Genomic DNA, 27,102 nt, shown 5'->3' on the forward strand with positions numbered 1-27,102 from the left:
ATTAAAAGGTTTCTCATCAAAATTTCTCATAATGAGGGGCTGGGGTTATAATATAGCTAGCTCAGTTGGTAGAGTGCTTGCCTCACATGCACAAGGTCCTGGGTTCAATCCTCAGCACCACCAAAAAAAAAAAAATCTCATGAGTTGGAATTAGCACTACTTTACTCCCTGTTTACTAAAATATCATTATTTTTAAATACATTATGCTAGGTGTGGAGGCACATATCTGCACTTCCAGTTACTCAGAGGGCTATGGCAACGGGATCATCTGAGCCCAGGAGTTTGAAGCCAATCTGAGCTTTGCAATGAGACCTTGTCTCAAAAATAAATATACAGATAGACAAATAAATAAAATACCATGTAAGGTGCTGAGGCTGTGGCTCAGCAGTAGCACACTTGCCTGGCATGTGTGAGGCCCTGGGTTCAATTCTCAGCACTGCATATAAATAAATAAAATAAAGGTCTACCAACAACCAAAACCAAAATAAAATAAAAATACCATGTAAATTTACTTAATAAAAAATGTATAAGAAATAAAAAGTAATAGGCTTTCTATGACATTCATTTTCCTTTATTAATGTAACAATTTTACTGAGGATTTTCTTTACAAAAGTAAGATAAAGGAGACTCTACAAAAAAGACTAATTAGGCTTAGAAACAAGGATAACCAACACGTACTCATCCAAGGACCAGGGAGTAGAATGGGGTGGGTGCTCAAGAGCACCTCAATACCAGCTAAGAATAGCCTGAAACTTGGAAAGAATGCAGTCCTTGCAGTCCATGTTGTGGGATGTATAATGAGGCCCTCTGAGTATCTCAGCAACAAAAATTCTGGGGTGTAGCCTGAATTAGCCTCCCACAGCAAACAGTGGAGGGAGGGCCAGGCTCAGCAAGACTGCACTCCTGGAGGGCGCACCACACACATCCATGTGGACAGCCTCTAGAGCAGAGCCGAGCAGAAGTGAGGGAAGGGGGAACTGTGTGGTCCCTAAGACAGTGGGATCAAGCCCCCGGAGAGATGGAAACCTGGAAACCCACACTACAGGGAATCAAATCACGGCAGAGACTGTACCCTCAGGGAAGAGACTAAAAACCAGAGCATGGACATGTCAGAGGAAAGAGGCACAGCTGAGGGAGGGACTAGAGCAAGTCACAAACAAGATGGAAGCGACACCTGGGTGTGGCTCCTGGAAGCTGTGGCAGAGTCCTCTCACCCCAGGAGCCCCAGGTGCTCCTCTACACCAGCTGCTGCTGACAGGCCTTGGGAAGTGGGAAAAGAACCTTGGTCTTGAGCCCCAAACTCAGCTGACTGACTTCCCTCCATGCTCTTCCAAGCCTGGGCTTTCATTATTCTTTTTGATTCCTGCACACACGTCCCAGGGAGTTTTGGCTCCTGATTAATGTAACGCAGGTATGTGGTAGGGAGAGATCGCAGCTCACTACTGCAGCCTCTGATTCTGGAATGGATCCACCAGGGCAAATAAATCTAACTCCACTCTCTGGCACATTTTTGTAAGTGTTTTCACATTTCTATAATTTTTCCAAAAGTACAGTTCCGCTGACAAAGGAAGGTGGTAATGGCTTTACTGTGATTAACAGAAACCATTCTTGTAACCCCATTTGTAATTTTCTGCAGAAATGATAATAAATATAGTGTGATAGCCTCAAGTAGTTCCAAATAAGTTCTATTAATTACAGATTAACAAGAGTGAAAAGGAAACCAAAAAAATTTTTTAAGCTTTTCATTTTCTGGAATTACGTAAATGTTTTCCTCAGTATATTTTTCCGTCTAAGCACATACAACAATAATATTAGTAAACATTTATATATACTATTTAACAAGTATTATCCTAAGTACTTTGCTTGTATTGATTCATTTATTTAAAGACACAATAGTCCTGCAAAGTAGGCATGGATAATACTAGCTTTTACAGATCAAGTAACTAAGACAGAGAAGTCTAGTAACATGTCTATGATCACACAGCTGATAGAGCAACACACACACACACACACACACACACACACACACACACACATACACACACGTCCGTGTTTTTCTTTTTCTTTTTTTTAAACAAAGAGTCACTACAGAGTTTTCAGCTCTTACAGACTAAAAAGCCTTGCATCCAGGACAGATCCACAGTACACTATAAGCCTTCAGAACCTTTTCACAACCATTATTTCACTTGTGACCAAGTTCTAAATGAGGTATTACTAACCCATTTTGTTAAAGTGTCAAAACATTAAGAGATTTCCACAAAGTTCTGCAGAATTTGAACTAGGATTCAGCCTCCAACAATTTAATCCTCTTTTCCCAATCAAGATGTCTTGCTGGGGCTGGGATTGTGGCTCAGCGTAGAGTGCTCCGCCTAGCACGGGTGCAACCTGGTTTGATTCTCAGCATCACATAAAAATAAAGGCATTGTGTTGTGTCCATCTACAAAAAAGATATTCTCTCTCTCTCTTTCTCTCTTAAAAAAAAAAAGATGTCTTGCAATAAAAAAAAAATAAAAATCTCCAATTATTAGACATCCTGAAGGCCTATGTTTTAAAAGATCTATAAACAATTCTAATATACACTGTTATAAATGAGAAATGTACCTTAGGATAATATCCAAGGCTATGCTATAAAAAATTCAAGATCACCTCTAAGTCCATCCACATATTCCTAAACAATACAGGAACCCCAAAGCTGTTCCATGTCTGACCACACACGAGTGGACCATGCTACCAGGATGACAGAAATAGTTTAACATTGAAAATAACACTCTGACAACATGGAATGATGTTGAGAATGAGGACAAGAGTGACAGGAATGGGCTGGGGCGATAGCTTAGTGGTAGAGCGCTCGCCTCACATGTGGAAGGCACTGGGTTCGATCCTCAGCACCACATAAAAATAAAATAAGATAAAGGTATTGTCTCCATCTACAACTAAAAAAAAAATTCAAAAATTTAAAAAGAAAGAGTGACAGGAGTGCTTTTTTCTAATATGCAGTGACATGAACACTCTCTTCCTTAATTCTCACATAGTAAGTAAACACGTGGCCTCTGAAGCCAGAGAGCCTGTACTCATCTCTCAGCACTGCGTGATGCTTTGATCCTTTCCTCTTCTGCAAAATGGGATGATCATTTAACAAATCTTCAAGGTAGAGCACATAAAAATACATGGAGATCAACAAGGAAATGGAAGACTTGAACAGGCTATAAACCAACCTGACCTAACGGCACATCTATACACTCCACCCAACAGCAACAGAACACACACCATTCTCAAACAGACGTGGAACATTCCCGAGGAGAGACCATATGCTATGTAATAAAACAAGCTTCAATAAACTTACAAGGATTGAATTTATGCAAAAATATGTTCCTCAAGTAAAAAGGAATGAAATTAGAGATCAATAACAGGAAGAAATCTGGGAAGTCACAAATCAGTAGAAGCCGAACACGCCTGAATAACCAATGTGTCAAAAAAGAAATCACAAGGGAAACTACAAAATATGTTGAGCTGAATGAAAAACACAACCTACAAAAACTTATGGGATGTAAGGAAAGTCACGGTTCTAGGGTAATACACAGCTGTAAATGCCTGTATTAAAAACAAAGTTCTCAGCGCAGTGGCACACACCTGTAATCCCAGCAGCTCGGGAGGCTGAGGCATGAGGATTGCAAGTTCAAAGCCAGACTCAGCAAAAAGCAAGGTGCTAAGCAACTCAGTAAGACCCTGTCTGTAAATAAAATACAAAATAGGGCTGGGGATGTGGCTCAGTATTTGAGTGCCCCTGAGTTCGATTCCTGGTACCCCCTCCAAAAAAATAAAAACAAACATCATCAACAACAACAACAACAGAAACCCCACAAAGTTCTTAGTTCCTCTCTTCTCTGAGAGGAATCACATCTCCTCCTCCTTTCCCCTTTCCTATCCCTTCTAATAAATTCACACATATTACTTTGAGTGACATGCCTGGAAAAAAGAAAGTTCTCAAACCAACAATCTAATCTTATTCTTTATAATACTGGAAAAAGAAGAGCCAACAAAATCTAAAGCAAGAAGAAGGGGGAAAATATAATGTTTAAGGCAGAAAATAATAAAATGGAGAACAAAAAAACAACAGTGGAAAATCAATGAAAGCAAACACTGGTTCTTTGAAAAGATCAATGAAACTGACAAATGTTTAGCTAGAATGACTAAAGGAAAAAAAGAATCAAATCACTGAAATCATGAAGAGGACAATACCACTGACTTTCCAGAACAGAAGGTATCTTATGAGGTGCTGTGGATACCTGGCTGCTAGATCAGTGATTGTTTTCAATGAAATGGCCAAATTTTCTAGAAAGAAACAAATGACTCAAGGAAAAAAAGAAAAAGAAAAAGAAAAACTGAACAGATCTATAATAAGCAAAGAGATTATATTAAGAAAAGCCCAGGTGGCTTCACTGGTGAACTCTACCAAACATTTAAGAATTAATGCCAGCTTATCACAAACTTTTCCAAAAAACATTGGAGGAGGGAATACATCTTATTTAGCTCGATGTACGAGGCCAGTATTATCCTGGTACCAAAACCAGATAACGACGGCACAAAAGGACTACACTGCCATGAATACAAACACTAAATGCTAGCAAACCCAATTCATCAACACTTGAAAATTTGTACACTATGACCCTGATAGGACTTATCCTAGGAATAAATTAGTTTAACCTATAGAATAGAATAGAACAAAACAGAAAGCAAAAATGGCTGGGCACAATGATGCACTCAGTGTCTGCAAGCTCAGTGTCTCAGGAGGCTGAGGCAGGAAGATGTCAAGTTTGAGGTCAACTGAGCCACTTAGCAAGACCCTGAGCAAATTAGTGAGACTCTGTCTCAAAACATAAAAGGGCTGGGGATGCAGCTCAGTGGTAAAACACCCTGGAGTTGGAAGGAAGGAAGAAAGGAAGGAAGGAAGGAAGGAAGGGAGGGAGGGAGGGAGGGAGGGAGGGAGGGAAGGGGGAACGGGGAAGGGAAGGGAAGGGAAGGAGGGAGGGAGGGAAGGGAAGAGATGAAAAGGGAAGAGGAGGGAAGAAAAGGGGAGGGAGAGGAGGGAAGGGGATGCAAAAAAAAATCATTTGACAGAATCCAACACCCTTTCATCATAAATATACTTAACAACCTAGGAATAGAAAGGAACTTCCTCCAACTTTAAAGGCATTCATGAAAACCCACAACTAACACACATTTAGTAGGAGAAGACTAAATGCTTTCTTTATCCTAAGATTAAAACTGTGATAAAACCACCCACACTCTTCACTTTACGTAACATTATACTGAAGGTCCAGTCAGGTCAAATAGGCACAAAAAAGAAATAAATATATCCAGATAGGAAAGGAAGAAGTAATTTTGCAAGTGTCATAATCTTATATATATAAAATCCTAAGTAATCCACTAAAAAACCATAAGAATGAATAAATGAGGTTAGTGAGGTTGCAGGAAACAAGGTCAATATATAAATTTGAACTGTATACCTACACACTAGCAATGAACATTTGAGAAATTAAATTAGAAAACAATTCCACTTATGATAACCCCATAAAATAAAATAGAAGTAACAAAATAAATATAAAACTCATACTCTAAAAACCAGAAGATATTATTGAAAAAAAACAAAACAGGAAGATCTAAATAAATGGAAAAACATCCCATGTAATTGTACCAAAAGACTTAATATGGTTCAAAGGGCAAAGAGAATGACCCTTCAGGAATGATATTTACATGGGAAATAAAAGCAAAACACTCTGTAAAAGTTTCTTTAAAATATTCATACTTTTCTTGAAGTCATACTATACCTCACTTCTAGCTTAGATTGAGAAATCCATAGGCTTTAAATTATTATAGCATTACTCAGAAATGTAAATAATATTTATCAATTGCTTACCAAGGGCTAAGAATTATGCACTAAATTCATTATCTCCTAATCCCCATCCTAACTGTAGTAAGCAGACACTACGAAAAATCTCATTTTAGGGTGGGAGGTACTGCTCAAGGGTAGAGTTCATGCTTAGCATTGTGTGAGGCCCTGGGTAAATGAGGAGACTGAGGTACCAAGAAATTCAGTAACTTGCACAAGGACAGAAAGTTTACAAGTGACAGTGGAGACCTGAATTCATGTATGCAATATTTAAAATCAGGAAACTTAGTGACATACAAATACATCCCCCCAAGTGTATCATTACTGGCTTATAAAATGAGTCTAGATAGAATAAACTGGACCATTAATCTTAGTAATTATATACAATCAAATATAACTAGTGTATCAATTATATTATGGTAATGTAAGGTTTTATTTTGAAATAAGTATATTAAAATGTAACTTATTTTTTTGAAAAAGAACGATATTGATTAGAAAGGAATATAGAAAAAATGTTTTATTTTCTAAGAAAGTGAAATTTTTGAGTCTCCTTTCTCCCCTTTTTTAGTTTCAATGTTCCTACAATGTCTGTATAAAAATGGTAAGCCTTTAAAAATTCTTTGTCTAAATTACTCAAAACAATGCAATCACTCTAAGAAGAGTAAGCCCGTCTCCCACTGGCTGAATATTTTAATATGCCCACACCTGAATAAGCATGCTTCTCACTCAGGAAGTAATTTCCTGACATTTATCACATTTTCTTTATCTCCATTTTATCCTATCTTTCCTGAAACTCCAGGATCAGGTCACCTATTTAAATATGGTAGGCACGTGCAAATATTTTTCAAAGGGCAGGGTTATGTGAATGTGTCTCCCTGGGGGTCCTGCTATATATATGTACACTGCCCACCTGGGGCACTGAAACAAACTCCAATTGGCAGCAGGGTGTGGTGGCACATGTCTGTAATCCCAGCTGCTTGGGAGACCAAGGCAGGAGGATTGCAAGTTTGAGGCCAGTTTGGGTAATTTAGTAAAATCCTGTCTCAAAATAAAATAAGGGTTGGGGATATAGCTTAGTAGTAGAGTGCTTGCCTAGCATGAGGCCTTGGTTCAATCCCTAGTACAAGAGGAAGAGAAAAAAGAAAGGAAGAAATAAAACAAACTTCAACTGGCCCAGGGGGATGAACTTTGAATAGCTATGGTTGCGTGTTGTTTCTCATAGCCAGACATGCCTGATACCCCAAGAAGGTAAAGAAAACCATTTCTAGCTTTTCTCTTGGGCAACCTAACTTTAGAACTTTCTCGGCCCTCAGGTAAGTCCTCCATGGCTCAGAGGCAACATCTCTGAGGCAAAAGGTGTCTCACCCACCTGTGCATGTTCCCGTTGGTGGTGAAAGACTGGCCACACACAGTACATTTGTAAGGCCTTTCGCCCGAGTGCACCAGCATGTGGCGATCCAGGGAGCTGGCCGAACTCAGGGACTTCCCGCAGATGCTGCATGAGTGGTCAGCTCCTCCAGTGTCTGTGTTGTGCTGCAGAAAATAATCACCACAGTAGTCACTTGACAAGATGGGCAAAACCTCAGACATCTAGAGCTTTATAAAAACCGATGAAGCTTCTTGGCCATTTCTTTTTGTTTTAACTATCTTTCTAAAGGGTCCAAATGTATCATCAGAAACATGGACAAATAATATTTTGTTGGAACTTCTTGTGTTCCTGTTTTGAAAAGCAGTTCTGCAAGGCTCAGAGAAAGATGAAGTCTTTGCAGGCTTTCTTTGAAACATATAGATTAACTGACCACATATATTAATTTTATGGGCAGAAGGACTCAACTACACAGTAAATGAGTGAAATAGGGTTGTCTCAGACAGTCAATATCCCTTCAAGTTTGATATTGTGACATTGCAGGCCTGCTGTCAGAGAAAGAAAAATGAACCCTATAGAGTAGAGTTTTGGCCTCTCAAACATGGCAAAGAGGATTTCTACACAAACCCAAGTAACTCTAGTAACTTGTTATTCAGCAGCATGTTTATGACTTTAACTGATTATCATTCCCATCAATCCAATACCCATCAAGAGTCTTGTTTCTTTTATCCTTTTCCCTTATCAGCCATGGCAAATGAGGGAAAGGATAAAAGAAAAAGATCCCAAACTAAGCAAATTCACAACTGAATGAGATAAACTTAGAGCAATAAAGAAAAGGAAAGACATCTACGACCTCAATGTATCACAAGGAACTCAAATCATATTGACAAGTCACATACGATGAAAAGTCTTCTGTTAATATAAGCGGGCAGTTAGCTAAATTTTATTAAATTCTGAAGTTATTCTGTGTTGATTTGGGCTCTGCCAAAGTAACATGAACACACAAAAATTATTTCATAATTGCCCCAAAGATTGTAAAATATTAAATCAAAATTAGGCACTGTTCACATTTCACCCATTAGAATCAAATCATCTCATCACCTTGTTAATGAAGAATAATTTAGAACAAAAATACAAAAGTAGCAGCTAACCTGACGAATGTGCATAGTCAACTGGTGCTGGGTAGTGCAAATCTTTTCACACAGGGGGCAGTTGTAGGAAGACTTCTCCTCTTTCATTTCCTAAAAGAGATTAAAACAAAGTATGAATTTCAAATCATAGTAAACCAGTGCCTTCTATTTCTGTCATAAGCCCCTGTGTCTTTAGAGCTGGCTGTAAGTAGCCGAGAGCAGCGGACCAGAGCCTGTCTAGGTGTCAGCGTGAGCAAGTCACCTCCCTGTCTGCCCTCAGTTTCCCTGCTTGTAATTGGGAAAAATAAGAGTATCAATCACATCATGTTGTGGTGTGGATTAAATTCATAAACTTAAAATAAAATCAAAGCACTGAAATAGTGCCTGGTGCAGAGTAGGTGCTTATTAAACAGCAGTGTTTTGTTACACGGGTACTATTTCACTGTCAGCGACGGTGAAGTAATAAAAACCCACCCTAACAAAGGCAGGAGCCCTTAGTGCCTGGCTGTGTACCCTACAGGCATTAACACAACTCCTCTGATCCCTGCTAGCATCTGCATGACACTGTTTGTAAATAAGAAATAGGAAAAAAAATGCTGTCCATGTTAGAACTTTGATAGGAATGACAGTGTAAACTGGAGACTTCCACAGAGACGACATGGAGCAGCTTACTACTTGGTGAAGTCTTGTCTTATGTTCCTCAAAACATATATGACAAGCTTCCTTTGAGGAAATTATTTTACTTTTTTAAGGAAATTTAAATTCACTAACCCTTTTTACAGCTCCTCTTTCCAAGTAATCCAAGGAAAGCTATTAGGAGTGCCTACCTATCATGGTCTCCTTACTCACACAGTCCCTAGGCACCACGGGTCTCTGTCTCACAAGTAAGTGGATCCAGACTTGGACACCTCTCCAGGGAATCGGAAATTGGAATGCTCAGGGAAGGTCATCAGTGGGACCTGGGGAGCTTTGTAAAATAACACATTTCTAGAGCAGACTCTCAACCTGCTAGATCAGAATCATTGTGAGGGAGGGAGGGAGGGAGGTGGAACCTAGGAATCTGCTGGTTTTATAAGCTTCTCTGAAGATACTGACATGTGCCTGGGTGTTGCCGAGTTAGGCGATCAGGAGCACTTTGAGAATTCATGTAGAGCTGGGACCACACCTAACACAGTGGCATGTTCAAGCCACGAGAAATCAATTAAGAAGTCAGTGCTAACTGAAGAGGGAGGTCAGGCAGCCTCTGAGATAAAGGTATGGGGTGGGGAGGGGAAGAAAGAGAGAGAACATGAACGCACATGCGCAAGTGCTCTAGAGAGGCCAGGCACTCTGGTCAGGCTGTGCGTCATTTCCTGTCCTTGAGCATCTTTCAATAGACCTCTTTTACTTGAAGTGAGATTCAGCTGAGTTTCTGCAAATACCAATTATTGAGCACTTACTATGTGGAAACTCTGAATATACAGAAACATAAAGTTTCTTTTTTTGCCCCCTATAGCTGCTAAGAGACACTATTGTGGACCCCATTTTCTAGATGAGGAAACTAGAGTACAGAGGGGCAAGTAACCTGCCCTAAAGTGGAGGACAATTAAGAAGTAGACATAGGATTAAAACTCAGGTCAGCTGCTCTACAGCCCATGCCCTAAACCACAATGCTATATAAAGTTTGACCAAAAAAAAAAAAAAAAAAAAAAAAAAAAAAAAAAAAAAAAAAAAAAAAAAAAAGAACCCCAAGGCACAGAAAGGAAACACCCTGTGGTTGCTCATGAGAGATGGTGAAAATAAAAGTTACCCTGTGCACTATAAAAACAAATGGCACCATAAACCAGATGGGTGGAGTGAATGAATGAATGCATGATGATGTCTAGTCTGTAGTTGCCTTCTCTATCACTTCTTTTCAGAAACTAGAAAGTCTCATTCTAAGCAAGATGACCCTTTTTCAATCTGTGGAAGTGGGTCTGAGAACTATGTAAGTCAGCCACATATTTCTCACACTCACATTTAAAAAGATTAAGGATGTGAATTCTATAAGGAAGTCGAATACCCCAGAAACTAAACAAGTCCTGGTCTTACCAAGTTACTCAGGTACTTCTAAGTCCTCTCAAAGGCATAATTGGGGATGGGGGTCATGTCTTCTCAGCCAGTTCTACAATCATTCAGACTAGAGCTGGCCAAGGACTTCCATAAAAACAAAAAACCCCAAAAGCAGCAAAAGAAGAGCACTTTCTATAATGATGAGGGATGCCTCACAACTAGGCCAAAATTAGGATCAAGTAAAACCTCTGGAGCAGTTCTGTTAAATTATTAGATAAGCCAAGCTGCAGCCAGACTCAGTGTCACATGATACAGTCCCAGCGACTGGGTAGGCTGAGGCAAGAGGAGTTTGGGACCATCTTGGATAACAGTAAGAACCCAGCTCATCATCAACACTACCACTAACTACCACCACTACCACCACCACCACCACCACCAACAACAACAATTACAAAAAAAGAGCAGGAGGAAGAAAAAACAAACTAACCAGACTCATGAGGAGACAGTTTCTTTTTTTAAAAAATTTTTTCTTGCATCTGGCTTGAAATAGATACCAGATACACTGCGTGCAGCTTGTGCAGCTGACTGATAATGACTCTAAGGTTGATCATTAACTGCTGCCAAACCTGAGGCTGGCAATACTGCCATGTAGACCATAATACAAGTTCATGAAATCTCAGGTGGGCTGTGGGCTCAGATTTAACCTTCAAAACTAAACAGAAAAGAGATCACTGTGATGCTGGAAATGGCCTATTGGAGGATTTTGAATCCAATTATTATGACTGTGCTGGTGGAAGAAGTACACTTCCTGAGCTGAAAGATAAAATTAGCAGCTAATGTGATAACTAACCATTCCATAATGAAACAATCTGGCACCCTTGTCAGCATCCGGCTGTGCCTAATCTGTCCTGGAACTCTGCTCACGAGGATAGGACTTTTCCTGGCTCCCTGTCTCCGGCCTCTCAATCCAGTTCACAGGTAAGGAGGCTGCTTCCTTCTTCCCTATACTCTCTTCCCATTGCATTTTGTTCCCTTAATTAGGCACTGTATTTAGCAGACCACCTCTGGCCCGGAACTCTCTTGGAAAAATAAAGTCAGTGCACTGGATTCCTAGAGGAGAAAGGAAGCGAAGACAAGTGGCCCAGTTACACCTGCACTTTCACCTCCTCCGAAGAACAAGCGCCACTCAGCATGCAGGAATGGGAGGAGTCGTGGGTATCTTCCATGGCTTTAACGGCTATTTCTGAACAACTGGGAGGAAACTGGAGCCTGGCCCTGGACCAGCTCTGCCTGGCCCTGGGGGTGGGGGTGTTGCTGTGCTACTTGAGGAAAAGCTCCGGCCTATACTTGACTCATTCCTGAGCAGAGAAGGATGAAGACAATGACCTTATCTGTCTTATTCATCCCAAAATGCTTGGTACCAGGCACAGCAGCTAGCTAGAAGTAGAAGCTGGTAAACACTGTTACATGAGTTGATGAATGGAGAGACGGACAGATAGATGAAGAGATGGACAGGCACATGAAAATGGAAGTAAACCTTTTCTTCCCAGAGCTAGCGCTCCTTCTGGACTCAGGCCACAGTCATACAGGCTGAGTATTTTCTCAGGTACCCATAGAAGAGAGGCACACGAAGGCAAGGGAGAAAAAGAGAAAGAAAGGTGTCAGTGCTCCGACCCTCAAACACCACTGAGCGATGCCGACCAAGGCTTCAGCCCTGAGCCAGCTGTGAAGAAGTGCGGTCCCACACACCTGGGGAGCTGGGGCTGGCATCACATTTCCTGGAGGGTAAGTTGCATTAAAATCTTAATTAAGGTTCTACTACTGAGAAGTTATAGAAAACCAGATAGACGTGATCAGAGAATTCTGTGTAAGAACAGCTATAGTAAGATTACTAATTAAAAAAGAACATTTTAAAAAAGCCCAGTGGGCTTGCTCTCTTGTCCATCCCTGGGTTCCTAGATAAACTCAGAAGAAGACAGCCTTCTTTCTGAAGGTTTAGTATAAACCCATAAAACCAAAAATTCACACCATATGGATCCAGAGGAGAACAGAGACTCATTTGTCCTCTGCCTCCCTCCTTTGTATACCTACACCATGTTTCTACTGTGGCAGCACAACTTTTCAAAAGTGTCCCATCTGTCCATTAATTAAAAGATTCATCTTATTTCCCAATGGAGGAGATTAGGACTTTTATAACAGCAATCATACCTCCCAATCTTTGTCTACCCATTTACTTTTTCCCACTTTTCCTGATCCTTTGTCAAGAGGACTAAACAGAATCTTAAGTGGAATTCTCTGGAGTCAAATTCTGTGCATTTTGAAAACTGGAAAGTTGAACAGCAGCCCCTATACAAACAGGACTTATTTGCCACCTAATCTGAAGATGTTTAAAAAAAAAAAAAATCAAGGAGTTGGCTTTGAAAGTTCAATTAACCAACTGTGCGAATAAGGAAAGAAACCACATCACATCGGAGAAATCAGTCAAGTTCACTGCCTTGATCATGTGAAGAAAGACTGAGTTTAAATCAAATCATGGGGCAAAGAATAAGGGTGCTTTCACAACACTGACACCAAAGCAAAGAAAATTTCTTCTATGAAAGGAAAATGACATAAGCTATGAAAAATCTGCTCCTGAAAAATGATTAGGCCTCTGGGTGTTATCTGTTGAATTCAGAACACATTCAAGGTTTTGTCTTAGGGAGCTGGGAAACTTCCTCCAACATTCTCAGACGGAACCCATCCAGATGCTACCACCCAATGTACTTGAAGCCTACCTGGTTCCTTCTGCCAATCCTATTTGGTCCTGGAGGCTTCACCGGGGACTTGATGCCCTGGGGGCTCCCTCCATTCTCTGTGACGTTCCCTACACTCATTACTGCTGACATCATGGTGTTGATGGAAGACAGGTCCGGGCCTTCCAAGCCAACAGGCGAACTTGACGTCATTGGGACAGGAGTTTATGCTTCTAAGAAGCCTCTGTCATAGAACTAAAAACCAGAAATTGCTGATATTATCAAGGGAAGTTGAGACTTTCCTCATAGCCAAGTGTAACTGGCCATGGTTACCTGAACTACAAGCTGGGTCAAACACAAACACCCTCCTTCTAGTTCAAGCCCATACTCATGTGGTGCCAATGATGATTTAAGCTTTCATCTAATGACACTTTGGCTTTCTGAAGACTCACCACTGATCTTGCTTCCTTTCTGAGAGCATGTCACAGACAGGACTCCAAGTGACCTGAGGAAGGTTTCTTTGTCTTTCCTAATCTTTGTAAGCAGAGGTGGGAAAGGCTAAGCCAACAACAAGAAACCCCAGAAGCTGCCATTTGGCTGGCTGTCATCCTCCACAGAACCATATATTTATTTTCTGTGACATAAAGGCTCTAGACCGAAATATACGGGATGAGAAACTTTAGGTTTCATTTAATTCCAATGCTGCAATAAAGTAAGTTTAATGGGCAACCCAAATTCTGTGAGAGATTAGAGAAACTAACCCTGTCAGGATTATGACCAAATTTCAAATCAGCATAAAATAGCCTGTTTCTTCAAAGATATGAGTAAGTACTACACCTACACCCCAGATAACAGAAAGAATAAAACCCCACCCCTGTGGCTAATTACCTCCATTTTTTGGCCAACTGATAAACCGTGAAATTTCCCCCTGCGAGAACTACCATCCACACGCAGAAGAAATGGCTCCGTGTTTACTTCTTTTTTCCTCTACGGGCTATCACTGGTTGACACTGGAGGGAAACAGAGGTAGAAAGATTCAGGGAATATCTATTTGCTTTCTGAAGCTCATATTTATACACCAAATTTTCTTTCAAACTGCGCCCCAGTTCCTTACAAGGAGCTTCAGACCCCAACTTGACCCACCTTGTGTCTCAACCTGAAATTGACCAAAGACAAAACAATTAAGGAATTCACTAAAAGGTCAGAGTCAAGATGGTATTAGGCCAGACCTAAACAAAGCTTGGTAACCTGAAAAGAATGACCAAAGGGAAAGTAATGCCCCTTTTATACCAGGATTTACTTCTTCAGGCTGGATGTATTCTTTGCCACTAGAAGGCCCATGGCGATAGGTGTAGTCAGTAATGAGTCCATACATAAAATGTAGTCCTCATTTTATCTGGGAAGAATATTTTATACTCTATAGCTGAATCCCTACTGGTAATATTATCTTAGTACCTTCTTATTCTATGGTTAGAATTAATACATTTCAGAGGGCCATAGCAGCAGCCTAAGATCAAGCTCATAATCTTAGCTGAAGAGGCTGCTTAAAAACAACATAAGAACATGATTTCATGTGGTTTTCTCCACCAACTTTAGGGGCTCTGACAGGTGGTCAGGTGGTCTACCCGGAGCAGCTCCAGATAAACAGCCTTCCAGCAACAAAGCAGGAAAGGGGATAGAACTTTATTAAGTGGCTTCTATCTGCTAAATCTCTAACTGAAATCCTACCAAAAGGGCCAATGACAATCTTAGAAATTTCCTTGTCAAGAGATAAAACGTGCTTTAGTTGCTTTTGTTTTAATATGTTCTCTAAAAGATCAAGTATTGAAAATTAACCTTGAAATTCATACATTATTAATAGTATTTGCAGTGTGACCTTTGGGAGGTAATTAGCCAAGGTCATGAGGGTGGAACACCCACAATTACATTATTGGCTTTACAAGAAGAGGAAGAGAGAACTGAGCATGCACACTTGCTCCGTCTGGCCATGTGATATCCTCTGTGGTGTTATGATGCAGCACGGAGGCCAAGAAAGTGCCACGCCCTTGGAACTTCCCAGCCTTCAGAATTCTGAGCCAAGTAAACTTTTATTCTTTATAAATTACCTGGTCTTGGGGATTCTGTTATAACAACAGAAAACAATCTAAGACAACTGTTAGTAGATGTTCTAAATATAACCAAATAGTAGGAAAAAGGAGTAAATGCAAAAGCATACAATTTAAGACTCCTGATCCAGTCTCACCTCCCACATCTTTTCCAAAAAAGAGAGGAAAACCAAACTGTTTCCCCATGCCAATATCCATTTAAATCTATTAAAAATTATGCTTCTTACTTCCTGTTTTTGTCTTTAATGGGGTAATTTCTCCTTAGGGGAAAAAATATGCAAATACAGTATGTACATACAAGTGTGTACACACATACCACTCTTCTTTCTTTTTTTCATACTGGGGGTTGAACTCAAGGGCAGTTTACCACTGAGTCATACCCTTAATCTTTTTTATTTTTTTTTAGTTGTTGGTGGACACAATACCTTTATTTGTTAATTTTTATGTGGTGCTGAGAATCAAACCCAGTGCCTCACATATGCTAGGCAAGCACTCTACCACTGAACCATATCCCCAGTCCCATCCTTTCTTTTTTTTTTAATTTTGAGATAGGATCTTGTTAAATTGCTGAGGCTGGCCTTGAATTAGTAATCTTCCACCCTCAGTCTCCCAGATTGATGGGATCATAGGCGTGTGCCTCCACACGTGATACATTTTTCTTAATCATTAACAAAAGTATCATCATTTCCCTAGAATTTTTGTAATTAATCAGTATGTAATATGTATTGGGTTCAGAAATAGATGCTTCCAGTACTGAATTCACCACATTGTGTAAAATAACTGCTAGAAATCTATCTTTATAGTAATTATGTTGTATCAATAAAAAGAATATGAACCTTCCTACCAATTTATATGAAGAGTATGGAAGATAATCTCACTTTTGTCCTATCAGTAAATTTAGAAAAGAAAACTGGTAGAGCTGACTCAAATCTGTGAAGTTCGAGTAAACACCTTTGTGACTAAATGACCAAACAAGCAAACTGACAAAAATGTGTTCTCTAAACAGATCCAAACTGCTAGTAAGAATTTTTTCAGTCATTATGATATCAAAGATACATTCTTGCAAACTAGGTCTGAAATAGAAAATGCCTAGCGAGAGTCATTACAGTTAATTAGCACAAGAGCTGAACGCTGCAAGGATTTAGCCACTGGAAAAGGAGAAAAGCCATGCTTTGGGATTAACTATAAACTTGCTTCTCGTTCTTCTGGACAGGAACACTTTGGCCAATTCCCTCCCCTCCTGAGCCACTTAGCTCCATCTCCAGCCTTTCTTATTTTTTAAAATTTTGAGACAGGGCCTCACTAAGTTGCTGAGGCTGCCCTTGAACTTGCAATCCTCCTGCTTCAGCCTTCTGAGTGGCTGAGATTACAGGTGTACACCACCACTCCTGGCTTGGCCAAATTTATTTCCTTCTTGAAGATAAAATATAAGTGTTAATGCTGCGTGTGAATGACACCAAGATCCCCTCCATTTACTTCTTTTTCCTAATTTTGATAATTAATTAATTTTGCTGTGCTAAGATTGAACCCAGGGCCTCAAGTATATGATAAAGCAAGCACCTGACTATTGAATTACACCCCCAGCCCCCTTTTCCTATTTTAATATAAGTAAATAGCAATACAATTAATAGAATGGAATACTTGGCTATGCTGGTTGAAAGGAAAAAAAGGATCATTGGATCCACCCTGGGAAGATGTTTCAAAAGCAAATAACAACCTGTCCCTTGGATTTTACAAGCTAGATTTTACTCTGGTTTATTCTTGAGTCCTAGACTTGAGTTCTTCTTTGAGAGTATGGAATGGGGCACAGGAAAGATGCTGGTGCTAAACACAATGTAGTTCACTGTTCCATATTAGAAAAAAATCCCCAGGGCTGGGGTTGTGGCTTAGCTGTAGAGCCCTCACCTAGCACATGAGAGGCCCTGGGTTTGATCCTCGCACCACGTAAAAATAAATAAATACAATAAAGGTATTGTGTCCTATATTTTATTTACAACTAAAAAATAAATATTAAAAAAAAGAAAAAAAATCCTCCTTAACATTAAAGCTCGTTATGATACTTTTTTTTTTTTTCAAATAAAACAGTTTATTAAAGACAATGTTCAGCTGGGTTGTAGCTCCTGCCTGCAATGCCAAGTACTTGGCCCAGGTCCAGTGCAGGGAGCCACCTTCCCAAGCAGGTCTCAGCAATGGCTAAGCCTCTGGCAGCTCCCCACACTCCCAGTCTCCCTTGGGGGCCCTTTGGAAAGGGGGAATCAAGGCACAGGGAACCCAGGAAACACTGAAAAGTCTGTAAATCTCTGAATTCCCTCTGTAGCTGAGGGTTAGGATTGGACATTTCCCCAATTGGAACAGGAAACTCAAACCTACTGGCCACTAGAAATTAGGCATATTAGGGGGGGAGTCTTAGTAGGGTCCATGAGACCAGGATTCTCAACCCCTGGCCTTCTCACTCAATATGCTAGTCTTCATGTGAACAATTAGCTGAGGCCAGGGTGGGCATGCTCAAGGCTGTAATCCCCAGAGGACTGCAGCAATAGTAGGCGAGCCTGGACAATCTAACCAGACTCTCTCCAAGGGCTGGGATGTAGCTACGGGATTAGCACCACTGGGTCCAATTGCAGGAACCAAAGGAGGAAGAATTAGCTTACTCTGGGGGCATGAAGTCTTATTGAGGGCTGGACATTGGTGCAGAAGTCACAGGCTCCCAGAGGCCGCCTCAGACAGCATCGTTATGGTACTTTAACTAGATGCAAGGTGGCCAGTTCATTCTACCTACCCCCTACCCAATGCCCCACAGTACAATGGAATAACCCAAACTAATATACCTAAATTTGCTGATGCTTGATATTATGGAATAAAAGATATTTTAATAGTTTATGGTCTTTTGATAAAACACCTTTCCTTTTATGGATATTTATAGCCCTAGAATTTTCATAAAAATAATCACTGGCCCCACTCTAGTGCCATCCCCTTCAACTGGAATCAGAGAGGATTAGGATCCCAGATGAAGTTCCCAAGACACATGTGTGATCTACAACACCAAGTAGACTAGCCAGGTGTGCCAGTCTTTAACCCACAGACCAAACTGCAGGGTGGAAAAAAGGAGAGAAGAGAGGAATCTGGTTTGAGGTGCTGCTGCCTGTGAAGCATCCTCAGCTTTCTCATCCCACATCACAGGATCAACAGATCAAGAAAAAAATAGCAAGGTGCACTCACAATTTTAAAATGATTTTGCACTAAGTCTCAGGATGTCCTGGAAAAGAGGGAGCACAACTGGGGAGGAAGCTGGAAGAAGGGAGAGCATGGGAAGACTCAACACTGACCGTTACTGTAAATAAAGGAAAATCTGTGCTGTTTAACTGACCTGTTTTTCTCGTCTTATCAAGTCACGACCTCCTTACTGAGAAGCTGGCACCGGTTGGGCCCAAATGTGGGCAGGGTCACACCTCAAAGTCACCACTTCTGGAGCACAGAGTTGGAGCAACCTGCAAAAACAAGAGAAGTTGATGTGAAAGGGAGCTAAGACAAGAAGCGATCCATTTTCTGTATAATTTCCTCTATTCAACAACGCCAGGAATCACAAACTGGGACAAGAGAACATTTCCCATGCCCTGCCTACAGTTACAAGTAATCTGTACAGCGATTCCACCCAGAGTTGACCTGGTAGCATCTAAACAAGCGTGGCTACAGCTGAGTCCACGTCCACAGGTCCCCCACCCAGCACCACCACACCAAGCATGTTCCAGCAATGACGAGGGCAACACCACAAGAGAGGGGCTCAGACGGCTGGCTGTGACTGTAGAAGGAGCTTTGGCAATCCTAATGCATGTTAATAGTAGAAGCTGATGGTGCTTTGACTTGAAGGAAATAGAAAAACAGGATAGCAGTCAATGCTACAGAAACAGGAAAAAAGAAGCAATAAAATAAGAAATAGGTAATGAACAGAGCCTTCAAGTTGAGACTATCTCATATTTTCCCAAACAAGAAGTGCTGTAACTCATGTCAAACAGGACCAAATGCGCACCTTTTCTTTTCTGGAGTAAGATGTGGAAAATATCTCTAATTACACACACCCTTCACGAACTTGAGAAAGTCTTCTCCAGGGTGCTAAGGCCCTGAAAAGTCCCAAGCTGGGACAATGTTGTGTTTGGACCTCAACGGTCAGAGAAAGCTGGAATATGGCATTTCCCAGAACGACACCATCTGGTATGTTTGTCTCTGGCTCTTAACAGCATCTCTCAGCTAAGCTAAAGAGTGCAAAACTGGGAGAAGATTCAAAAAGTTAATAAGGCTGGGGATGTAGCCTATAGAGCACCTGCCCAGCATGCAAAAGGCGCTGGGTTTAATCCCCAGCACCACATTAAAAAGAAATCTCTGTGCACATGATTCCCAGCATAGCAGAAAAGGGGGCAGGGGGCGCAGCAGCAAAATAAACCCCATGCGGATAGCACTTGTCTAAAAGCAATTGCGGGGCACATTTTTTCACTTTCATCCCTTTTTTGAAGAGTCTGGAGAAAAGCTGTCCAAGTGTGCCACACAACTATCGTCTTCAGTCTTCCTCAAGCTGTCCACAGATAGCTCCTTAACCACCCTGGGCAGGCAAAAGCCTGGGCTAGGCTGCTCTGCTGCGGTGGGTAAGAAAGCTCACCAGCTTTTTTTTTTTTTTTTTTTTTTTTTAATCAGAAACAACTCCTGAGTGATTTCTGATACCATGATGCTCCCCCAAATTTTTAACACCTCTCTGCTTCAATTCTCCATCTTCTTTGTGTTATTCTCTTTTGAAAAGTTACTTGGATTCTAAAGTATCAAGAAACAAGGAAGGTGGTGCATGCCTGTAATCCCAGCAGCTCTGGAGGCTGAGGCAGGTTAAACTCAGCCTCAGCAACTTAGCAAGCCCTAAGCAACGTAACAAGACCCTGCCTCAAAATAAAAAATAAAAAGGGGGCTGGGGCATGTGTGAGGCACTGGGTTCGATTCTCAACACCACATATAAATAAATAAAATAAAGGTCTATCAACGACAAAAAAACCACACACACACTCTACACTCAACATTTTCATTCAGATTCAGGAGGATCAGGGACTCCAGAAATATCCTGGAAAAGCAAGGGAAGAATTCTTGTTTTACTTGATATATGAGCCCCACTTCCTCTAAACCATGGATCAGCTAATTTTGTTAAAAGTTATACAGATTTCAGAAATACACAAACCATTCTTTCAGATGATCTCTACCTATATAAACTTATGGATATCTAAGGAGAAATTAAGCATAATTTTTTAATAAGTATTTTAAAAAGCAAGCAAACTTTCCCTATTTTTAATTCATTTTTACATTAACTGGGGCTTGGGAGTATAGATCAATGATACAGCACTTGCCCAGCATGGTGAGGTCCTAGGTTCCATTTCCAGAGCCCCCAAAATAAAAGAGAAATAGAAGGAAAAAGTACACGTAGTTGGGGGAGGGGAAGGTACATTTTATTAGTAAGGAAGTCTGGGAAGGAGTAAGTAGCCCACAGGTTTTTTTTCTCCCAGAAACTGTCAAGATATCCAAATAAGTTCTACATATAATTAAAAGACACACACATATATATTCACACAGTATGTTTCAGAGTCAGAGAAACATTTATGGAATGAACATTCTCCAGAATATAATTAAGACTGCCATTAAAATTTAGTCCTGCTTCCTCTTCTCATTTAAGTACTTACCAAAAAAAAAAAAAAAAAAAAATATCACCAGTTTCCCCTCAAACACAGAGAGAGAACCAAAGGATCCTTTTGGAGCAAAAAAGCCAAGCTTAGACTTGACCTTGAAACTCCATCCTCTGACCTTGGATGTAAATAATTTGAATATCAAGAATGTCTTCAATTAAGTTGAATAACAGAGTCAATACCTTGTTTTGGGTTCCCTTAGGCCTAAAGGACTCACAGAACTTGTAGAATGGAAAAGTACAAAACAGTTTTTGGAAGAAATTTCAAGACACCTCTTACCTCCATCACAACTGCCTCTGGAGAAAAAATGAAAACAAAACAAACAAGACCAGTTATGGTCTAAATGATGACTCTGGTTGGTGAGAGGCAGCTAAGAAGGCTGGGATGTTTGGGGGATGGTCCGGGATGCTGGATTTCTGGATTTTCATTCCCACCAGCTTTTTGCAAAGCCAAGGAGGCAGGATGTCTGGGAGAGGGCAGAGGTCCCTCTGGGAGGAGGAGGGGCAAGGGAAGGCCAGCCCCCAACCCCTGAGGAGATAAGGGACAATGCTATGTAAAACCAGAAGAGAAGATTAAGGAGCCTGTCTCCAGGTCCAGTGAGATAGCAATGAAGAGATGAGAGATAAAAGGGAAGATGGTTTAGAAGCAAAGAGCGGCATCCCAGCTTCTGAAAACTCCAGGGTTTTTGAAGTGAAATCTAAAATCTGTCCTCAGACCCCCAGGAAATATGGAATACGCTGAGATGCCCACAATGATGGCAGAGGTCCTGGGCTTTACAACACTTGACCTGCACGGCTGCAGCGCTGAGCCTCCTCGATGTTCATAAATACTTGGGGTGGGATGGCTGAGCACAGCTGATGAGTTCAGGCCAGCCAGGACAGGCTCAAAGAGTTTGAATTAAGAGGAGTACAGACATCAGAATGGTCTGAGCTACTAGGGCACTTGAACAACAGCAAAGACATCTCCTGAAGGGTGGACTTGGCTGGGGACCGAATCAAACCAGACTAGCTGTGCCACCACAGCCTAGCCTGCTCTCCCTCTGCCTGCAAAGCCTGAGGCCAAACTGTCTTTTTCTAACCAGGATGGACTTGCATGTGCTCTGAAGGCTGAGACAGCTGGGATGACGGCTCCAGGAAGTTGATGTGTTTCTTGGCTTAGGGTGCATGCTATGCCTTGGATAGGGCGGTAACCCATGAAAGTCACCCGCCCCTCCCTGCCCACAGCTGGCACTGGCTTTGGTAAAAGGGAGCCTTACTGTGTCATATAATGCCTTTCAGAATCTGAGCAGACCCTGCACAACTGGGCACTGTGAACGCTCCAGGCAGCTCTGCATCTTCTCCCCTTGGCTAAGTATGGACTGCTTCGAAGAGGTGGGGAAGGTACCCGATGGCAGAGGCCATGTTCAGGAGTGAAGTGTGGAGGTAAAAGGGTGGGGGTGGAGTGTCAATCCCAGGATTCAAGGTGTGAATGTGGACCTCCATCTGGGTTGTCTCCTGAGCTTCAAAACACTTCCCCACTCCCATCCCTCAAGACTATAAGGAATAGTCAGACTCTAAACTGGTACTCAAGGCTCTTCATGCTCTGGCAACAGCCGACCTTTTGCCCTGTGGTCCACCAGTCCCCGTGATTATCTCTTTGCTCAGTTCTTTCCCCTTGAACTTCCCCATCTTCTTGGCTACTATGCACCTGGCACTTCCCCGACTCCTAATAACCCAGGGCTCTTGGTTCCAAACCCCAAGACACAGGGACCTTTAATTCCACCATCACACTAAATATTCAGAGCTAACAAATTCTGAGCAGTCTGTACCACACACCAAGTCCACTGCCTTGTTTATACCGATAGCAACAATGCTGTGAAGATAATCTCATTGTACAGATGAGAAAACTAAAGTTACTTGTCTCCAAAATTGTAGGGCTGTTAAGTAGGAGAACCAAGTGAATCCTCTTTCTGAACTCAACATTAAGTTTCTTTTGAACAAAATGTGTGGCCCTTGGCATGGGGCTCGACAGCACAGATGTGCTCCCTTAGTCATGTCTCTGGCTTCTCTAAATCTTGGTCTGAATCATTTTTGTTCCTTTAAATGCTCAGCACCTGGCCTTCCATTCATGCCTGCTGTCCCCTACTCTATGGCAAGAGGCAGGTCGGGATTTCACCTCTATGAAAAAGAAACATTCCCTCCACCGTGCAAAAGGACAGGGAGAGGTTTTCACATTCTATACCCTGTGGTTCTAAAGTAGCCAAGCCAAGGAGGCGGGAAGAAGCCCTGAGGCTCAGCCTAAGATACCAAACAGCCCAGTCTTGTCCAGTGGCTGATGACACAAGCCCACCAGGTCACTTCTGCTTCCATGAAAATCATGTGCAGACTTGGAGCAAGAGGAGCTGTGCTCAGGTCCAGGGATGGGGGGGAGGAGGTTTGAGACAATAAGCCACAAGCCAACAAATGGCATATGTCAGAAGAAGTGGGGGACAGGAGTTGGGGGACAAGTGCCTAGACTGCACAGATGAAAACTAGGCAAACACATGCATAGGACACCTTACCACCAGCCTTATCTTGTCAGCAAGAAGTTAACTGCAGCTGACCTGTCAACACAGCCACCCTAAAGAACACCCATGCCACTTGATCCACAATGTGGTCCATCCCAATAAACCCATCCTAAGGTGGAAATGCACTGAATGCACCTCATGTGCTGAACATCAAAGTTTAAAAGCACAGCATACAGTACAGTGCCTGTGCTCTCTCCTTATGATGGCACGGCTGACTGGGAGCCAGGCAAGAGACATCCCGAGAGAGGACTGAACACCATACGGCTATCCTGGGAGAAGAGACAAATTCAAAATCCCAAGCGTGGTTTCTAATGAATGTGTACCATTTTCATGCTATTAAGAAATCAAAGAAACTGTACAAGTAAAAAAAAAAAAAAAATTAGGTTGGGGACCATCTGTAGTAACTTCATAGCCCTCCATGGGAAATGGAGATTCTCCAGCTCCACCCCAAATCCATATAATCAGAAACCCTTAGGGTGGCAGGCCCAACAATCTGTGTGTTCACAGCTCTGCACTGAGAACCACCTCAGGAAGGGTAACAGCAAACCTCCCTTCCAAGAGCTGTTGATCCACCATGTTCCGGGCAAAAACTGAGGCAGTGCAGCAGAGACTCAGATTCCAATTCCAGTTTTGGCTCTACTTACCATAACAAAAACAAATTAATAAATAAGAGAGGGGAAAGGGATTCATCTCTGCAAGACCTATTTCTACCTTCCTCAGGAACAAGGACATGTTGGATATGAGCTTCAGACAGGGCAGAACCAGTCTACACTTAGCCTGGGCCTTCACAAGATCCTGAAACCCATCTCTCCAGCAAATGGCACTCTTTGAGCCTGAGCTACTCCCTGAAAAGTTCCTTTGAGGGTTCTGTGGATTGGCCTCCACACTTGAGCCCTTTGGTCAGGATTTCTGGTGGCCCTGGGCACCCTCCCTCTCTCTCTCCAGTGAGGCTCCTGGGCAGTAAGGAATGTGCAAAACAAAGGGCACAGGGAAAGGGAGCAGTTTGGGAGGATGAAGGCAACCCTAAGCCTCCCTCCTCCAGCCTTAAAAACAGCTTAAGATCTAGTGCAACGTGCTTCTTCATGGAACCCGGGAAAAGGAGGAGGAAAGAGATCATTTCTACCCTCTATGGCTGCTGCTCCATACTATGATTAGATTTCCGGTGCCCGAGTGGTCTTGATGGGGAACATTTCACCAGGAATAACACAAGGAGTGTCCATGGTCCTTAGGTAAAGGAACACTTGTTCCCCTTAAAAAATAAAAATCACATGGACATTTTCACTGCTGCATTAAATTCGACTTGAGAGAGAAGCGCGGTGTTGACTGGGAAGACAAGGCCTGTGTCTAGCAGCTTCATCTGTCAAATGAAACTGAGCATTTAAAGCGTGAACTGCTGGGGCTGGGCACTGAGCTCAGTGGCAGAGTGCCTGCGTTTAGCATGTGCGAGGCCCAAGGTTCCATAAAAGAAAATAAAGCAAAAATGCGAACTCCTGGAAAGGTGGATTATCTGGTAGGTGCTGAACCAAGGTGTCCCCCCACAGCCATCCTCCTGGCACCCCCTGCAAGGATCTTGGCGTCTTCGGAGGAAGGAAACAGGGCCAAGACCCCACCACGGCCTCTGTGTTGGTCCATGATGGCTGGAAAGAAGCTGACGCCACTTCTTGCAGCTCTTCTCCTGGGAGTGTGCCTTACTGACAGAGTCTAACTACTGCCAGATTTGAGAGGCCAAGCTGCAGCTGCCACCTGGCAGTCATTTGTCACAATGTGCCCTGCTCCCCTGGGAAGGGTACTCGGCGGCTCTTGGCACCCAGCTGTGGGAAGAGCAAGTCCCTGGCCCTTTCCACAAGCCGGCCAGACTTCTTCTAAACACTGTTCTTCTGTTTGGCCACCGGGACCTAGTATTTCATCACTTTCTTGCCTAACTTATCAGAAACCTTTATCATTCTCTACTCTGCTGAAGGCAGCTGGGGGTGTGGGGAGTGAGTGACCAAGGTGACCTGTGTCTAAACACGGCAGTGCCCATACTGGGCAGAAGAGGCAGAGGGAGACAAGGTCCCCTCACCTATCCCCAGGACAGGGGGTTAAGTTTAGTGGTCTTACCCATCCCACCTTAAGATCTAATCTGGGGTTGGGGCTGGGGCTCAGCGAAGAAGTGCTCGCCTAGCACGTGTAAGGCGCTGGGTTTGATCCTCGGCTCCATATAAAAATAAACAAATAAAGGTGTTGCGTCCAACTAAAATATTAAAAAAAAAAAAAAAAAGATCTAATCTGTTGACTTGTCAGGTAGATACAGATCTAGGAAAGGATGGGAAGGAGCCTCCACAACAAACTTGGGTTGAGGAATTTTACAGGTGAAAAAGAGTTTTTTGCTATAAGTAACAGATAACAGGATTAAAGTGAGAATGTATCAGATGTCTGATGTATCCAGTTATTTTTCTTCCAGAGAATAACTAGAGGGCATTAACTATGGGACATAAACTCTTGTGCCAGAAATGTGTCAAGGACATTACATATATCTAATCCTTTCCCAAATCCTGCAGGTAATGATCAGTTTATCTGCTGGATTCTACACTGCCCTTACAGGGTAGGATCAGACTCTAGCTTGGGGTTGTCTGACTCCAAAATTCTCATATACCACAAAGATCATTGAAAACCTTTCAGAGAAAGGCAATGGACAAAATACAGGTTTGGAACACCAAGTCAGGGGGAGAATAAGAAATGGCTGACGTAAATGGAGACACTCCATTCATTAAGAGAAAGAACCAGAGACACACAAGAGCCGGCTGCCAAAGTTGCAGCACGAGAAGAGGGCCACACATCCATCCCGTGAGGCCTCTGGGGCAGGAATGAGGTCTGGGTGGGAGAAACAGAGAAACCAAGCTGGGACTCTGTAACTCATTAAACCAGGACTTTAAACAAGCAGGGTAGCCTTCAGACAGAATGTGGCCCACTAAGGTGATGAGCTTGCTGCCCTAGAGGTATTCAAGGAGTAACCATTAGTCACAAATGTTATACTACAACAACAACAACAACAACAACAACAAATTTTCTCGTAGTAGGTGAGAGACCAGGTTAGATGACTCTTCTGACTGCTAGATTCTGTACTTCTGAGAGGATGAATCTTCTATCAGAATTCTGTCAAATTCTTCTGAATGTACAGAGAGAATAAACCATAATCACTGAAAGAACAGACGATGCGGAGTCTTAAATCTTGGCCCGGAAGCTCTGGTGGCAGGCCCTTAACTTTTTGAACCTCAGTTCTCCCATCTGAGAAGTGAAGCTGATTTATTAAAACACTTGGCAAACAGTATGGGATACTGATGCTATGCTATTTCCTTCCCAACATTCCAGGTTATGCCCTAGGCTGTCCCCCCCCCCACTTTCCTCAATTTGCCTACCTAGCTTCCCCTATTGGACTGCCAAATCTTTAAGGGCAGAAACCTAAAAATTTTGACATTAAAAAAAAAAAAAAAAATTCTTGTCCCAGCCCACAAGTCAGAAAATTAAAAATAAATATAAGCTGGCTTATCACAAATGCAATCCTACTGACAGTAACAAGCAGAACAGCTGTTGACACTCTCCATGCTGCATG

General features: G+C 42.1%; 1 protein-coding gene across 6 annotated transcripts in view; it reads right to left on the reverse strand.

Moving 5' to 3' along the window:
- The window catches only part of RREB1 (ras responsive element binding protein 1), a 130,672-nt gene that overhangs the window by 48,808 nt on the left and 54,762 nt on the right, over nucleotides 1-27,102 (reverse strand). For 5 of the 6 annotated variants that reach the window (XM_081294671.1, XM_081294672.1, XM_081294668.1 and 2 more), the window contains exons 2-6: nucleotides 18,622-18,742; nucleotides 14,038-14,159; nucleotides 13,192-13,404; nucleotides 8,408-8,497; nucleotides 7,260-7,423 (exon numbers count right to left, since the gene is read on the reverse strand). In XM_081294671.1, the coding sequence (XP_081150797.1) occupies nucleotides 7,260-7,423; nucleotides 8,408-8,497; nucleotides 13,192-13,362 (425 nt within the window). In that variant the 5' untranslated portion in view covers nucleotides 13,363-13,404; nucleotides 14,038-14,159; nucleotides 18,622-18,742. The remainder of the gene's footprint in view (nucleotides 1-7,259; nucleotides 7,424-8,407; nucleotides 8,498-13,191; nucleotides 13,405-14,037; nucleotides 14,160-18,621; nucleotides 18,743-27,102) is intronic. The other variant, XM_081294673.1, reaches the window with a different exon arrangement.

Source organism: Spermophilus citellus (genome assembly GCF_964194105.1).
Source record: "Spermophilus citellus genome assembly, chromosome: 5".
Lineage (NCBI taxonomy): Eukaryota > Metazoa > Chordata > Mammalia > Rodentia > Sciuridae > Spermophilus > Spermophilus citellus.